At 45.7% G+C, this 15073-nt stretch overlaps 1 protein-coding gene across 9 annotated transcripts in view; it reads right to left on the bottom strand.

Annotated features, from left to right (window-relative positions):
- The window catches only part of kmt2cb (lysine (K)-specific methyltransferase 2Cb), a 57872-nt gene that overhangs the window by 7790 nt on the left and 35009 nt on the right, over positions 1-15073 (bottom strand). For 4 of the 9 annotated variants that reach the window (XM_076144897.1, XM_076144900.1, XM_076144904.1 and 1 more), the window contains 24 exons: positions 14951-15070; positions 14552-14677; positions 14313-14443; positions 13034-13226; positions 12299-12391; positions 11980-12027; positions 10861-11001; positions 10695-10727; positions 10382-10525; positions 10151-10292; positions 9819-10060; positions 9616-9689; positions 8851-9048; positions 6672-8642; positions 5964-6277; positions 4251-5818; positions 4056-4167; positions 3902-3971; positions 3748-3808; positions 3373-3605; positions 1493-3124; positions 1058-1249; positions 261-425; positions 23-152 (listed from right to left, as the gene is read on the bottom strand). In XM_076144897.1, coding sequence (XP_076001012.1) covers positions 23-152; positions 261-425; positions 1058-1249; positions 1493-3124; positions 3373-3605; positions 3748-3808; positions 3902-3971; positions 4056-4167; positions 4251-5818; positions 5964-6277; positions 6672-8642; positions 8851-9048; positions 9616-9689; positions 9819-10060; positions 10151-10292; positions 10382-10525; positions 10695-10727; positions 10861-11001; positions 11980-12027; positions 12299-12391; positions 13034-13226; positions 14313-14443; positions 14552-14677; positions 14951-15070 — 8133 coding nt within the window. The remainder of the gene's footprint in view (positions 1-22; positions 153-260; positions 426-1057; positions 1250-1492; positions 3125-3372; positions 3606-3747; positions 3809-3901; positions 3972-4055; positions 4168-4250; positions 5819-5963; positions 6278-6671; positions 8643-8850; positions 9049-9615; positions 9690-9818; positions 10061-10150; positions 10293-10381; positions 10526-10694; positions 10728-10860; positions 11002-11979; positions 12028-12298; positions 12392-13033; positions 13227-14312; positions 14444-14551; positions 14678-14950; positions 15071-15073) is intronic. The other 5 variants (XM_076144899.1, XM_076144898.1, XM_076144902.1 and 2 more) reach the window with 5 other exon arrangements.

Genomic DNA, 15073 nt, shown 5'->3' with positions numbered 1-15073 from the left:
GCACCCCCTGCAGAAATCTTACCCATGGCAGCAGCTTTACTGGCTAGCTCTTCTGTCGTGGCAAAGCCGTTGATCATTTTCTGTCGATTCACAGGTGGTGGGGTTGGAGGAAGAGAAGCCGGCGGTGTTGGCGGGTTGCTCAGGTTACTCTGCTTTGGGAATCAGAATAAATGCAACGTCAGCGCACATACTGCAGGCAAACTTCAAACATGCATCACTCCGTGAACCAGTTTCTCCTTAGAAAGCCATGCAGGCTGTACCTTGTAGGCCAATTGGGAGTAATAGTCTGAGACGCCATCTAATGAGGCACTGCCAAAGGTCCCGGACAGGAGGTTCTCCCCATTTAGCTGGCCGCTGCCATAGGGGGCAAAGTGGGCAAAGTTGACCCCAATCAGTGGCTCCATGAGAGGCAGCAGGGAAAGCTGCTGTGTCAGGAGAGAAAAAGTGAGAGGAGGAGATGAGTAAAAGGAAAAGAACTACAGAAACCACCAGCAGAGAAACACCAGGCAAAAAATGCAATCAATGAATTAATTATTAATATCAAAATCAAAGAAATGTAGAACAATATTTGACAGTTATTGCCAAAGAGAAGGAGAAATGCAAACTTATTGTTGAGAAAAAAAATCGACAGCCCAGAAAATAAGGTTTGCAAAATAGTATTTCATATAACGTGCAGCATACTGTAATACATTTCTAGGAAATGAGACAGCTTCATAAAGTCTAATCAATAAGCAGCACAGAGGGGGTTAGAACATAATTGTGATTCCCATTCCCCTCTCCTGAATAACAACAGCTACTAATGCCTGGGTGTGTAACTGTCATTCAGCAAGTACATAATTACAGTAATATGCCCCATGATACATAAAATGAGTGTCTGTGCATTCAGTGAAGACACTTTTCTATTTTGGCAGTAATTAATACTGTAAAAATGCTGAATGAAGCAGTAAGATTTCAAGCTATAATTTCCTATCTAAGCCCTTTGTCGATCTCAAAGAAATGCAGTGTAATTCCCTTTTATGAGGACATGGTGATAATGTGGGAAAATCCATTGTCTTACCTGTTTGATTTGGTTCATTACAGAGTCAGGGCCGGAGTGCATCAGTTGCCTCTCATCCCCTTCCTTCTTCCTCTTCTTGTAGCGAGAGGCGGGTTTCTCCCCACCTTTCGGAGTCCTCTTGTTCCTGCCTTTCTTCTTTTCCTGTTCAGGGAGCAGAGGTCCAGGAAAGTCAAGGGTGCCATCAGAGTATGCCTGAAGGTGACAGAGAGATTTTAATTTATAAATAAATCTCAAATAAAATTCACCTTATTTGAGTCGTGCTATGAATTCAAGTCAGGCATCTATAAGAATGACTCATTCAAAAATAGAGCGCTATGACTCATACAGATTTAACTCTGACAAGCTTCCCACTGGAGTCACTTGACCCGTCTATGACTCACTACGTCGGCCACTCCCACTGTACCCGAGCATCACATGAATAACACAAACACTGACCCCATTGCTGTCCATGGAGCTTTGCCTTAGCAGAGCTTTGCAGTCTGCGGCTTCCTCCTCTTCTGAGCGAAGGCTCTCTTCTGACCTCTGATGGGGAAGCCCTGGTGGAGGTGTGCTCTTGTTCTTCAGGAGGTGTTTGAGTAATTCATTGCCAGCCTCATTCTTGTTGGGACTCCCTGCAGGGAAGGGAGACAAACTCCCTTTGCTACCTTCTTCCTTTACAGAGCCCATTTCAGAGCCGATGGGTCCCTCTCTAGGCCCATGGCACTCACTGGCATCGGTCTGCTCCAGCTTAATGTTGCTGAGGATCCTGTCGTGTTCTTGTGCCTGTGCCCTTGCCATGTCTAATGAGAGACCATGTTGTCCTGACAGTTGCCTCTCCAACTCTGAGTGACTAGGGGTGGAAGATCCCAGAAGGGGGGACCTTGACAAATCCTGGTCTCCAAACAGATGGGTGTTTCTGGTTGGAGTAGAGGAGGTGTCTGAGACACATGGTGTGAGAGGAGCAGTCAGGTCAGAGTGTGGCGTTGAAGGTGTCTTGACTGAATCGGCATCGTCATCTTTTTTCTTTTTGCGGTTTCTCTTCTTTTTCCCTTTCTCATCTGGGATGATGTTAGAGTACAGCTGGATTAGAGACTGACCAGAACCTGGAAAGTTAGAAGGCAGAGGTGTAGCCGCGTCGTTTCCAAATGGTGGACCTTCACCAGGCTGAAACATCATTCCTGGTCCACTGAATTGACAGGGTCTGGGTTGACCTTGGGGAAAGTTAGCTCCTTGCAGATTAAGATTATCAGGCCCCAAACCGGGCCCCATATCTGGGGGCATCATCCCATTGCCCACCATGGCCCTCCTATTGCCTTGCATAAATGCCCTAGGCGATGGGCCCATACCAGGTTGCATTCCCTGCTGCTGGGGGAACACTGGTCCAAGTTGTTGTTGCTGTGGTTGTAGAGGAGGCCTCTGAGGCTGCATGAAATCCTGTGGCAACTCTGAGTTAAAAAATGGCATCTGAGCGAGCGGGGCTATGCCTCCATCTGGCGCCATCATACCTTGCTGCTCCATTTCCATACGCTGTTTCAGGGCTCTCTGGCGCTCAACTTCCTGCATGAGCTGCACCCTCTGTCTCTCCTGCTGCTCCCTCAGCCTTTCCCTCCTCTCCCGCTCTTGGAAGCCCTCACTGAAAGGGTTGTTGTCATCAAATTTCAAACCACCTGCCTGCATGGGCTTTACTCCCCCGGGTGGAGCGAGTGGGCCTTGAGGCTCCACGGGCATCTGTGAGTGCTGAGGTAAATTACCCATCGGCATTGGATGAGGCTGGCCTGGATTTGCCACTGGTACCTGAGGGGGCATTGCAGCTGGCATTCCTGGTCCACCCATGGGCATGGGAGCACCTGGGTGCCAGCCAGGTGGTGGGTTGGGCATACGTGGAGGTGCATTTGGTTGGTTTGGATGAGGCTGCATCTGCATCATAGGATTTACAGCGGGCTGGACCATTGGGGGTCCACTGGGGACCATACCTGCAGGACCTGGCATGGGGTGCATCCCAGGCATCATGGGTGCCATATTGTTTTGTTGCTGTTTTACTCTGTACTCTTCAATTAGCTCAGCATGTTCCTTCTGCTGCTTACGGATCTGAAATCATATCAGAAACAGCATAATTGAGGTATTTTAGTTAGAAAATTATATAGCTTTATATTAATGTTCATTTCATTTTCATCTAAAATTACAAGTGTATGAATGTGGGGTTTATCTGAGACCAGAAATTAATTTCATGATTTTTAAATGTGTAATAACACTAAGTAAAGCTTCGGGTGGCCTTTGTGCAGAGCAGTGCAGAGATAAATGTTTGTGGTCTGGAATGTGAAAGGCCAAGCATTTACCTGCTCCAGTTGTTTCTGTACTACACCCTGCTGCTCCGTGACATGTTTGAGCTGCTCAGCATCTTCCTCAGGGAACTCTCTCCCCGCCTTCTTAGCCGTTCTCTGTTTGGCAGCAAGGGCTTTCTTAGACTTCCTATGCGCGCCAATCTTCTCTTCCAGAAACTTCTGCTGCATTTGAAGTAGGTGCTGAGTCTCCTGGAGCCACTCCTCATACTGAGCCCTCTGAGCATTGTCTGAAGGAGAAAAGGCTACTTTACAAGCAATTTTGACAGCAAGAGCAACACAAGTGTGAATACTTCACTGACAGACCTTCAACAAAACCAAACACAAAAAGTGAAAGTGCATACACTGTAAAAAAAAAGGGGCAAAACTTACTGACAAAGCCTGGCCCAAAGTTTGGTGGATTCGGCCTTTGTACTTGAGTCAGTTTGCCATCCTGTTTGAAAAGTTGACAAGTAAAATATTGTTATGATACATTTTGTGCTCAAAGATTTGAAACAACATCTAAGGAGATCAGTGATTTCAATACCTGTCCAACGACTTGCGGAGGAACTGGTGTGCTTTCAGGACAAGGTGGCACAGGAGGACCAGGGGGAAATCTGCGATACAAACGTGATGCAACATTTTGAATTTTCTGTATATTTCACAATTATTAAGTTGTACTGAATGAAAAGATCATTTACCTGTTCATGACCATCGGGGTCATGCCCATGTTATTCTGGACCATGACTTTGTTGATGCCTTTCAGGGCAACCATCTTAGCCTTCATAATGGGGTCAGTGATGGTGTCAAAATCTGCAAATGACAAATATTACAGTCAGAGAACATCTGTGTTAATGAGACTGATGGTAAGGCAACCGTCTATCTACGTAACTTACCAATGTTGGGGAAAAAGGTGTCACTAGAGCGCTGTCGTATCATAGCTTGCATCTGCCTCTGTTGCTGTTGCTCCTGTCTCTCCTGGTCCAGGAGGTCTTGCAACAGGAGTGGCTGTTCTTCCAGCAAAAGTGGACGATGACCCAATCCCTGGTTCAACATTGCCTGCTGACTGTTCAGATCTGCTCCAGGGCTTAGACCCAGCTGGTGGTCTGCCCCAAAACCAGCCATGGATGCTTCCCCTGCAGTGGTACCATCAGGGAGTGTTTGACTCATTGTAAATCCAGAGGTATGCTGACTGTCAGTCACTTGGTTTGGCTGGGGCAGGAGGTTACTGCCTTGATTGACAGATTCAACTATTGAGCTTAACGAGTGCTCCTCAGGCTGCTGCTTAATGAGTAAACTAGACAGGACTGGGCTGGAGTCAGAGAGCACTCCCTGCTGATTTGGGTTTAAGGTGTTTCCATTGGCTTGTTGGTCTAATACCTCAGGAGGTTTCAGACAGTCTTTGACCTCCGTTTTAATTTCCTGCCCAAGTGCCAAAGAACCAGAGTCCTGACTCCCAGTGGCTTCCAGTTTTATCTCAGCAGAACACAGATCTGTGGTTTCTGACTTTTCCATTACAGATACTGAACTGGTTGAGGCCTCAGTTCCACCAATGTTTCTTTTGTCAGAAAGAGGCTTCTGGATGTCTGTGGTCTCAGCACTATCATCCATAGGATCACTCAGATCCAGATCCTCATTGAACATGTCTTTCTTGATGTCATCTAGGTCAGGATCTGCTGTGTAAGCAATGATGTCAAATTTGCCAGATGTCAAAAAGTCATCAAGGTGTAGATCATTTGTCTCCAGGTCTAAGTCTTTGCCATCTTCAGTATCCAAATTCAGGTTTTCCAGGTCCGCGTCCACCAGGTCTTTCACTTCCACATCCTCAAGATCTTTTACAGCTGACTCTTCCGCATCAAGTTTCTCATCTACAGCTTCATTGCTGGCTGCCTCAGTCTGCCCAGCAGAGGGTGCAGTCAGCATCATTGATGCAGCCATGGTCTGGGTCTCATTTGAAGCAGGCTGGCTCATGGATCTCATCAACAATTGTTTAGGCATGTTGTTTACTGGCAACTGAGCTTGCTGATTAAGACTGTCCATGCTGGAAGATAGCTGTACATGGGCAGTCTGGTTGCCCATCAGGTCTAACATCCTGTGTCCTTGGTGGGAAGGGAACCTGGAATCATGTGGCCCCGGAAAACAAGGAGGTCTATGTGCCTGCATGTTAGGATCCATGTTATTTCCTTGCATGGCACCATGGGGAAATGGCATACGGAGCCTGTTCTCTGCCGCTCTGTGTCGTAGCTCGATGAAAGGCTGGCCCATTATGTTATGTTGCTGCACTGGTATTCCACGCTGTGCAAAGTGCTGGGGCATCCCCATAGGGTTGCCTCCTATAGACTTTGACATATCGGCAGACATGGACCTTCTCATTTGAGGAGGGACATCCTGCATTGGGTGTGGCCCACGGGGAAAGAATTCTTGGCCTCCGTGAGGTCCTGGACCACCATGTGGAAAGGCAAACCTGAGAAATGATTAAAACAGTTATAAGCAGATAAGAAGGACAGTCTTGGTTGTGAGCAGAACTGTGCTGTGAATTAATTAGGATTTAACTGAAACTGCAGTATACACAAAGTTCCAATGAAAAACAATTTCATGATAACACAAACCTTGGTCCTTGATGTCTGAGATTAAGATCTCCAGGATGTGGGCCTCTAGGGATGTGTCCTTCGTTTGGGAAAGGGACACGCTGATCCCCTGGGAAAGGACCGGGGAACCTCATTGGCCCTCTCATCGGTCCTTGTCCAGGATAGGGTGGTGGAGGCCTATTGAACATTTCTCCCTGTTGCCCAGGGGCCTCCTGGGGCCAGGGGCGCTGTGGTCCTGGATTTATGTTGCCGCCAGGATCCTGGGGGCCCCTCTCTTGTCGAATGGCAATCCTCTGTTGCTGTTGCTTGAGGATTAGTTCTCTAATTCGCTGTCGCTACAAAACACAAGCCATAAAATATCTAAGAACAAGTTGAAGACACACACCTTGCCATATACGTTTAACTGGGCAGCAGAGATATTTGCTGTTAATTTTGGCTCATTAATTCACCAATAGCTATTGAAAGGCTTATTCCACAATGGTTTGTGTTCCTTTACATATGTCACACAGAAGGGTGGCTCAGATCAGCCTTCTAGTAATTTAGAAAAAATGCGCTTTAAAGAAAAATATGATTTTATATACAAACTGATTCAAATATACTAAAAATGCTAGATTTCTCAACAGTACTGAGACATTACTACAGCAGATGAAGCACGGTACAAAATCAAGACCTCAGTAGTGCTGTTTGATTAAGATCATGAATGGAACATACACAACAGCGTACAAATACCTGTCTGAGTCTTTCCTCACTCTCAGCAAGAGGTACTCCCTGAACCTCAGAGGAAGCACCAGGCATCTGTTGGTTAGACATTTGGCCTGGGTCCTGTAGAGCAGCTACATTGTTGCCCACACTTGACTGGTCCTTCATTTCAATTTTTTCTATTCGATGTGGATGAGGGGTTAAGGGGGCCTGTTCATAAGGGTCATGGCCAGGTGTCTGATTGGGTCTCCTGGATGGCGACTGAGTAAATCCATCTTCTGGCACACCAGGGTGCTTTGGTGTTTGTGAGCCTGGGTGAGGGAAGGGTTCCTGAAGCCTGGCCTGAGGTGGGGAAAAGGGGTCCTGACTTATGACGGGTCCTGACCTTAGCACCTGTCTGTTGAGCCCATCAGGACCAGGTCGTGGGGTTCCTGGAGGTTGGGCGTAGGGGTCATTAAGCATTGACCTAGGAGCCCCTGGCTGGGAAAACATGTCACTACTGGCCGCCCTTGATAGCCCAGGATTGTTAACAAATGGCTCCATCGGGCCCCTCTGGCTACCTGGGGACTTGGAAAACCTTTCTCCCACAGACGGCCGTTGAATACTTTGTGGCTGAGCATACAGGTCAGCTGAGTGAGAGGGAGACATCTTCTGTGCAGGGTGTGATTGGTGAGTGAACTGGTTTATCCCACTGGGACGAGGAGTATTAGGAGCTTGTGAGTAAGGGTCAGAAGAAGGGATAGGGGTGTTTGATGGCTGGCCATAGTTATCATGTGGGCGTGGGGTGCCAGGAGGTCGAGCATAGGGCTCAAAAAACGGACGAGGTTGGGCACTTGATTCGCTCATGGGTCGTGGAGTACCTGGACACTGAGAGTAAGGATCAGGGGATGGCTTGGTTGGAACAGAAGATTGGGCAAAGGGGTCATATGAGAAGTGGTCAGGTCTTGGAGTGGAGGGTGCATGAGCATAGGGATTTCTGGACATCTGAATCATTGCCCCTGGCTGGGCAAATCCGTGGCCCTGAGGGTGATGCTGGCCCATCCTCGGAGGACTGGTGAAACTGTCATTTCCAGAGGGTCTTGGGGTGTGGGGGGGCTGAGCATAGGGGTCATTCTGCTGATTCTGGGAGAATCTGTCATTCAGATGTGGGCCTGGTCGATTGAAGGGATCCTGAGCCTGAGGAGGGGGCATAGGCGTTTTGAACAGAGGAACTGAGCCAGACTCATTGCTTCCAGGAATAGGTGTTAGTAACGGTCGTGAGTAAGGGTCAGACAAGATCATTCTGTTCTGTGCCATGCGTTGATAAGCCTCATTTCTTATCATCGGTCTAGAATATGGGTCTCTCCCTGGAGAACCCATTGGGGGCCTTCCCTGGGCAGCTGGACTAGACCTGGGGGGACCCATGGGTTTCAGGAAAGGGTCCATTTCCCCAACTGGTCTTGGGGTGTCAGGGGGTTTGGAATAAGGGTCATTGCTCATGGATGTTGGAGAGCCAAATGATTCATGAGCAGGAGAGGGCCTCCCTCTGTCCTGCTGCTCCATCAAGGAAGTGGGGGATTTACCAGACTCCACAGGCATTCTACGACAATTGTTCGGCCCTAGAGTTGGTGGTCTTGGAGTCCCCACCATCTTCGCATATGGGTCCCACGGAGACGAAGGTCTGGAACCAGAGGATCCTGGTGAGAAAACCTGAGGGGACTGAGGCTGGGAGGACGGGCCGGATGGAGGGGGAGGAGGGGGTCGCAGAAACACGTCCTCAGAAGAATTTGTCCCTTGCATCTGCCTTGAAAAGTCTTTAGAGCCGAACTGTTGCATGGGGGACATACTGCCATTGCTGGGCTGGGACGCGGGGCTCTGGTTACCACTGTTGTTTCCGTCTCCGTCAGACGGGTTACTTTGCTGCTGTTGCTGCTGTTGCTGCTGGAGTTGCTCATTCTTCACTTGCTCCAATTTCTGAGTGGCTTCAATTTTGGCTTGCTGTTTGCTTTTCTGCCTCATTTGCTGTTGTAGGGACACAATGTAAAGCGAAATTAGACTTCAAAACTGATAACATTAAATAATGCAAGTGTCATATGAAAATTACATGAACTGCAGGGACCTAATGTGGACAGAACAGTTGTTTAGGGAGCCTTTCTAAACCACCTCTCAGCTGTCTTAACATAAGTGGACCTGTCGCTGCATTCCCTGACTTTGCTGTATACACTCTTACCTGTCTAAACTTCCACTCTTGTTCATGCTCTGACTCTTTTGGTTTCATAGGGTCTTTAAACAGCAGTTCTGTGTCTAGTGGTATGTTGGGATCAAACACCTCAGGGGGCTGTTGCTGTGGATGGTGCCTCTTCACTGTCTCATTGGACATCTGGACTTTGTTGATGCGCAGGGCAGCTCTGTTATCTCTTGCCTTTTGCTATGGAGCAAATGCATAAGGAAAACACAGAGACAGAAAATACATCAGATATGATTGTTCATGAATAAAAACTGTCTAAATAACATTCAATTTGTTATCTGGCAGTTGTGATGTTTACTTCAGGATTGTATATCGATATCTAATTGATATAGTGTCACTAAATCAAAGTAAACCATAAGTAACAGTATGTAGCCTGAAGTTCTCTTTCAGCATTCATTGTCATACATTGTGCATTTGGGCATTTGTGCAAGTTTTAAAATCAACTAGATTTTTTTTTAAAGTGACATTTGACAGATAGAATTACTTCTAGTTAACTTAATTACTCAGTCCAGTGAATATTAATACTCAGCATGGCTTCCTGTGTTAATTAGTTCATCTGTGAATGGCCGGATTTCAAATTACATTGGCAAGAGGCAAGAAGTCAGATGTGATATAGGAGTTAGCCTCCTGCATACTAATATGTCAGTAAAACAGTCGTGACAGTCTGAAGCGCGACACAATTCAAGAGGTTTCTGGCTTTGAGATCATTGAAGAATATGACATATTTAACAATATGGAGGCTCTTACCACATAGGGGGCCCTGTCTTGTGAACTAGCTTTCCTCCACAGTTTTGCAATTTGCTTTACTCTTGTGGACCAGTCTGTTGAAAGAAAAAGAGGAATTGTCACGCCAAGAGTGTTCCAACAAACATGTAAAGGTATCTTTAGAAATGGTAATGAGTAATGGTGAAAAACAGTAAGAAAATATGTATTCAAAGCCTTAAGCCAACCTGGGTATTCTTCTTTGAGGTTGGGGAAATTCACATTGGTATAGAGGACAGGTGCTACAGTGGCTAGCTCTCCAAGAGTCTCCTCCTTCTCCCATTTCAATGTACTCCTTTGGGCATTTGACATGGCTTCAGTCTCCCCCTCTGGCAGAGATCCGGGAGGTGTAGGGCCAGGGCCAGGGCCATGGGCAGAAGAAGGCCAAGGGCCAACTGCTTCTCGGGGCATCTGACTGAACTTCCTATCCCTGTAACAATACAGGACAGCAACTCATGAAGTATGTGATGATCGCTATGGTCCAGATCCAGACAAAAATGCATCTTTTCATGGACATTACCTTGGATTGTCTGTGAAAGGCATACGGTGAAGGGGGGAGAAATCTTCTGGGATACAGGGCCCTGCTCCCGGATTTGTAGGAAAACGTTGGTTTGGTCCCATCATACCATTCAGCATTGGCATCCGTGGAAACATAGGATTCCCTATACACAAGAAGTAAGAGCTTAGACGTGTACATGAAATGTCAAAACAAAAACGTTGCACAACCGTAACAAGGTGAACGTTGATGTACCTGTGCCGGGGTGAGGCATACCAGTACCAGGTGTGGCAGGGAGGGCTCCTGGACCCTGGGGGTGAGGCACCTGTGGTGGTGGTCCGCTGGTGCTGGGGCTAAGGACAGCAGTGAAGAGATCCTCTACATCCTTGCCTTCCAGCTCTGTAACAGAATATGACAAACACCGCAATGTAATTAATTTAGATGTGTAATTGTCTTAAAGCTACTGTACATTATCACTGTAGACAAATAAATTGTAACAATCACAACAATTGCCAAATTACATAACAACACTCCATAACAATCAAAGAGAAAGGATGAAATTACAAACCTGGAATTTTGTAAAGTTTGCTGAGAATTGATTCTGAAACAAAAGGAAGAATCGGAGAAAACACATTATAGTTATTCAGCCTGTGTGCAGTTGTAGAAGGACAGGCATAAAAAACCTAAAGCAACTTCTTAACAATAGATGTGAATTTCTGGTCTTGGACACTGACCATCGGTGACCATCTTGTCTAGTTCTGGGCTGAGAATGCCGTCCAGGGGTTCATCTGGGAGGGTGCGAGGTGTCCTCCGGCCAGACTGAGACTGGGGAGTCACTGGGGAACTGACAGCCAGAGGTCCGATGTCCAGACCAGCTGTAGAAACACACACAGACACACAAAAAGAAATCATAACACACACACACAAAAACACAAGAACCAACAACAATACTCAACCAGGAGTCTGATCATAAATATAGACTTTAAAAGAGGACATGTTGTAGTCTGCACAGCCTGTGGAATGTAAACATAACTAAACAGCTTACAATCACATCTCTCATATTCTCAATAAAAATAAGCAACCACTTGACCATTTGAGTAGGAAAATATTGTTCTGATCCCTCCATTACATTGGTCTCCCTCAACAAACAGCGGTTAATCTCTTTACCAGGATGATTATGCAGTCTGCACTTATGTAACCATCAATCAATTCATCAGAATGACAATAATCTGTGTAAGATAGCTGATTAAATTTTGATTATGTGTGATTTTTCTTCCCACATGAGGACAAGTGCAACTGTGACTTGGCAAAATCTTACAAGCCGATAGTTTATTCCAGGTGAAAGTAGTTTTAACAAAGAATGAAGGACATGTACTGAATAGCAGGACTTAATGGCGCCGCCATTGTCATTCAATGGCGGCGCCAAAGCCGTTCAGGGTTATCCTGAACTGGAAGGCCATTAATCATGGCGTTGTATTCTCTAAATTGTTTGCTTCTAAATTGCTAATTTTGTTGAATGGAGAGATGTCCTTGTTAGTCTCGCTCTATACCATCTTGAATATCTCTTTGATAAGGCAGCAGAATTTGCTAGCTGTGGTATTTAGAAAATGTCCCTCAGAGAAACCCAACAAAGACACACCGTTCCCATTTAAGTGAATACCGTGCAGTAAGTTTTGTAAGTGCTAAGCAGTTTAAAATGAGTGTTAGACACAACCTGAAGTGATTTAAAAAGAAAAGTGCATGTATGTGGAAGGATCAGTATGAGTAAATACATGCACACTCAAGTGGACACACGCTAGAAGACAGGAAGAATGCACTAAAAGCAAGGGATTAGTAGGCCATGACACCCTTACCAAAAGAAGGAGGTGAGCTGTCAACCTGGAAGGGGCAAAAATCAAGACCTACAAGAACCCAAAACCAGATAAAATGAGTGAAAAATAGTGGAGACACAAGCACAACACGCTTCAGACAAAAAAACTAAAACACAAAACCAAACTGAACAAAGAAATATTGTGAGAGAATATGACAATCAAATAATTAGTGGTGAAAAGTAAAAGAAATGTGTTTTCTGGGGAAATTTCTGACCCGCAAACTTAAGTTTTTCGAATCCTACACGTAAATGTCTACTATACGCTTATGCAGCTGTAACTGCCTGTGAGACATAAGACGCACCAGAGTCCCTGCTTGGCTTCCCGAGCATTCCCAAGATGTCTGCATCAGTGTTCAGAACATCAGCTAGATCAACTAATGGTTCCTCAGAGGCCTCTGTAGATGGAGAAAAAGGAAGAAAACAAAAAAGGAAAGAAAACCAAACGGTCACAAATCATAATTGATGGCGATGGCGAATGGACATGAAGCTGGACTGTGGAGCCGTTATATTTGGATACCACAATGTCTTCATTCATTCATATGTAGAATTTCATCTAAAGTAGACTAGAAAAGAAACTGCCTTTGACAGAAAGAGGAAGCATCAGGATTACCTAGACTCCTTGACCTTTTGTTCTCAAGTACAGCATAATTGTGTAAAATTTTTCTCAGAAGGTTGATACTCTTGATAATCTCAGGATGCCAGGCAGTACAGTATAGAGAATTTCCTTTATTGAGAAGGGCCAAAGGGGCACTTAGCAAGTAGCTTTACTGGACTGATGACAGTAGAAACGATGAATGGAAGAGAGAAAGTCATGGAATAAAGGTCTGTTCATGTCAAAATAAAAGACAAAAGATGCCCTGGTCAAACATATCTAATACCCGCACTGTCTGTAAGCCTGCATCGATTCTGTTCCAGTTTTTGCCTGACTCAAGCTGAGTCGGTGTAGTCGCACTTAACATATAGTCACGCATATCGATTTGTGAGCATTAATCAATGCACTCCTAGTATTTGAGATCTGCTGTGGTGTGTATACGTACGTGCTGCTACTGGTCTAGTAGGATGGGAGGTTGCTGATGCGCTGAGGAGAGGGTCTGATGAAGGGTCCAGGAAGCTGGAAGTGGGGTGCCTCCTCTCCACTTGGCTTTGCCCCTCTTCCAATAGGCCTGACTCCACCCCCTGCTGCCTGCTCTGCTTGCTTTTGTCCAGTAAGTCCTTCCCAAAGAATGCCTCCTGAAAATGACAACACAAAGCATTGGTCAAGCCTCTGTGTTGACCGATTTCACAAACTGAACCTTCGCTTCTTGAGAAACACATAGAAATTATTCAGACACGCATTGAGGGTCCATGAGAGCTCACCAGTGTACCACTTTTGTCAGTGCCCCACCTCCCCCAACCACTTAAACCCAGACGTCATCTACGATCCACAACACAGACATGTGACTGCGAATCCCTACCAAGACATTAAAAGCTCACTGCGTTCTATCAATTATTAATCAAATGTGCTTCGCCATGTTGGACCCTTTTGGTACGACTGAACATTCCCTTACACCATAATGGAGGAAGGAAGAAAGAGCAACACTGACAGCTGCCAGAGGTTTAATGCACACCACATTGCCAATGGATGTTCTGGCCAATACAAGGTGACACTGAGATAGTGGCTGGAGACAAGGAAAGCTGTAGTCCTCTCCAGTTAAGCTTGTGTATATCACTTAACAGCTCAGACAGGAGCCATTTGGAGAGCATGATCAGAGATGGGTATCCTCTGTGCTAACCTCCTTCAGGCTGGTGCTCTTTTTTCAATAAGCACACAGAGGGGACTCCATGCCCCAACCGGGCATCTTTAAGTGATTCCAGGCAATGCATTCTGGACCCCCTACTTTCCCCCTGGTGAGATAAAACTTATTTTATGATAATATGGTATGACATGAACTAAACAGTGTGGGCGTAGCAATTGAAAGCCTACATAACAATTAAACAAAACCAGATTTAAGTTGAAGATTGTTCCAATTAACTGCTGCTTAAACTTTGTCCCATTAGGTGCATGCCTCTTTGCATAAATATTTAATTATGAAAATACTGCATTAGGAAATGGTGGCACATACATTGGCAAGATAAATGTTGACATAAAAGAAGTTGTAGTTAATCCAAATGCGTGTTATGTAAAAATGTAAATAAAGGGTTTCTGGATTAAATCAATTACATTATGAAAATAGTAATCATGGGTCATATTCTCCATTCATTTGATATAGTATTGATTTCTGATCGAGTCAAAAACTTGGCGTTGTTAGCAAGCTGGTGCACTTTAAGGTATCAAACCTGCAGGTAGGTGGGAAAGGCCTCCTCCAGCTTGGTTTTCTTCTTTCGATATCGTTTCTTGATTTTCTCTGGAACCTCTGGGCCAGGAGGCGTCTCATCCACAGGGGTATCAGGCAGTGCCTCTGTCCATCCTGAAACAAAATCAAATAATACTACTCAGTGAAAACAACAGCTTAGACAGCAAAGAAAACATGAGGTTTCGTCATGTAGATGTGTGGATATATTGTTGGTGCACACACCCTCGTCTTTTCCGATGGGATTCTCTGAAACAGATCCGGAGGAATCCTTTCTGCAGAGGGATCGTTTGGCTTTGCTTGGACCCTGTCCTGGACGGCTCCTCTGGCGCACCATGAACCCACCAATGCCTTGGAGGGATACGTTATTAATTTATTATCAATAAATTAATATATTCCCTGATAAAGGATGTCTTTCGTTACTATTTGAAGTAATATGATTTAAAGAACAGAGTTATAGACTGTAGTTCCATTGAGAACAGCTATCAACATGGACGCCTAATTTATAAAACACCCAATGGAATCGCTGGAGTCCTGAGATGGCAGCGCTGTGCTACAGCGTCAGGCATGTACTGCACCATTTTACGCTTCAGAGGAGCTGTCTCCTTCAATCAGGTGCCCTACCCGGCCGGTACGGTTTCCTCTTCCTCTTCTTGCCGCCGTCAGCCCCCTTGGAGTCGTCTTCTGCTGGCTCTCTCTCTGGGCTCGAGTCAGACTTCCCCTCACAATCAAGAAGCTCCGCCTCTG

This window comes from Genypterus blacodes, unplaced genomic scaffold (assembly GCF_046128005.1).
Source record: "Genypterus blacodes isolate CSIRO-AG114 ecotype Tasmania unplaced genomic scaffold, CSIRO-AGI_Gbla_v1 ptg000029l_1, whole genome shotgun sequence".
NCBI classification, from domain to species: Eukaryota; Metazoa; Chordata; class Actinopteri; order Ophidiiformes; family Ophidiidae; genus Genypterus; species Genypterus blacodes.
The sequence above is the reverse complement of the archived record's forward strand: the minus strand, read 5'-3'. Positions and strand labels throughout refer to the sequence as shown.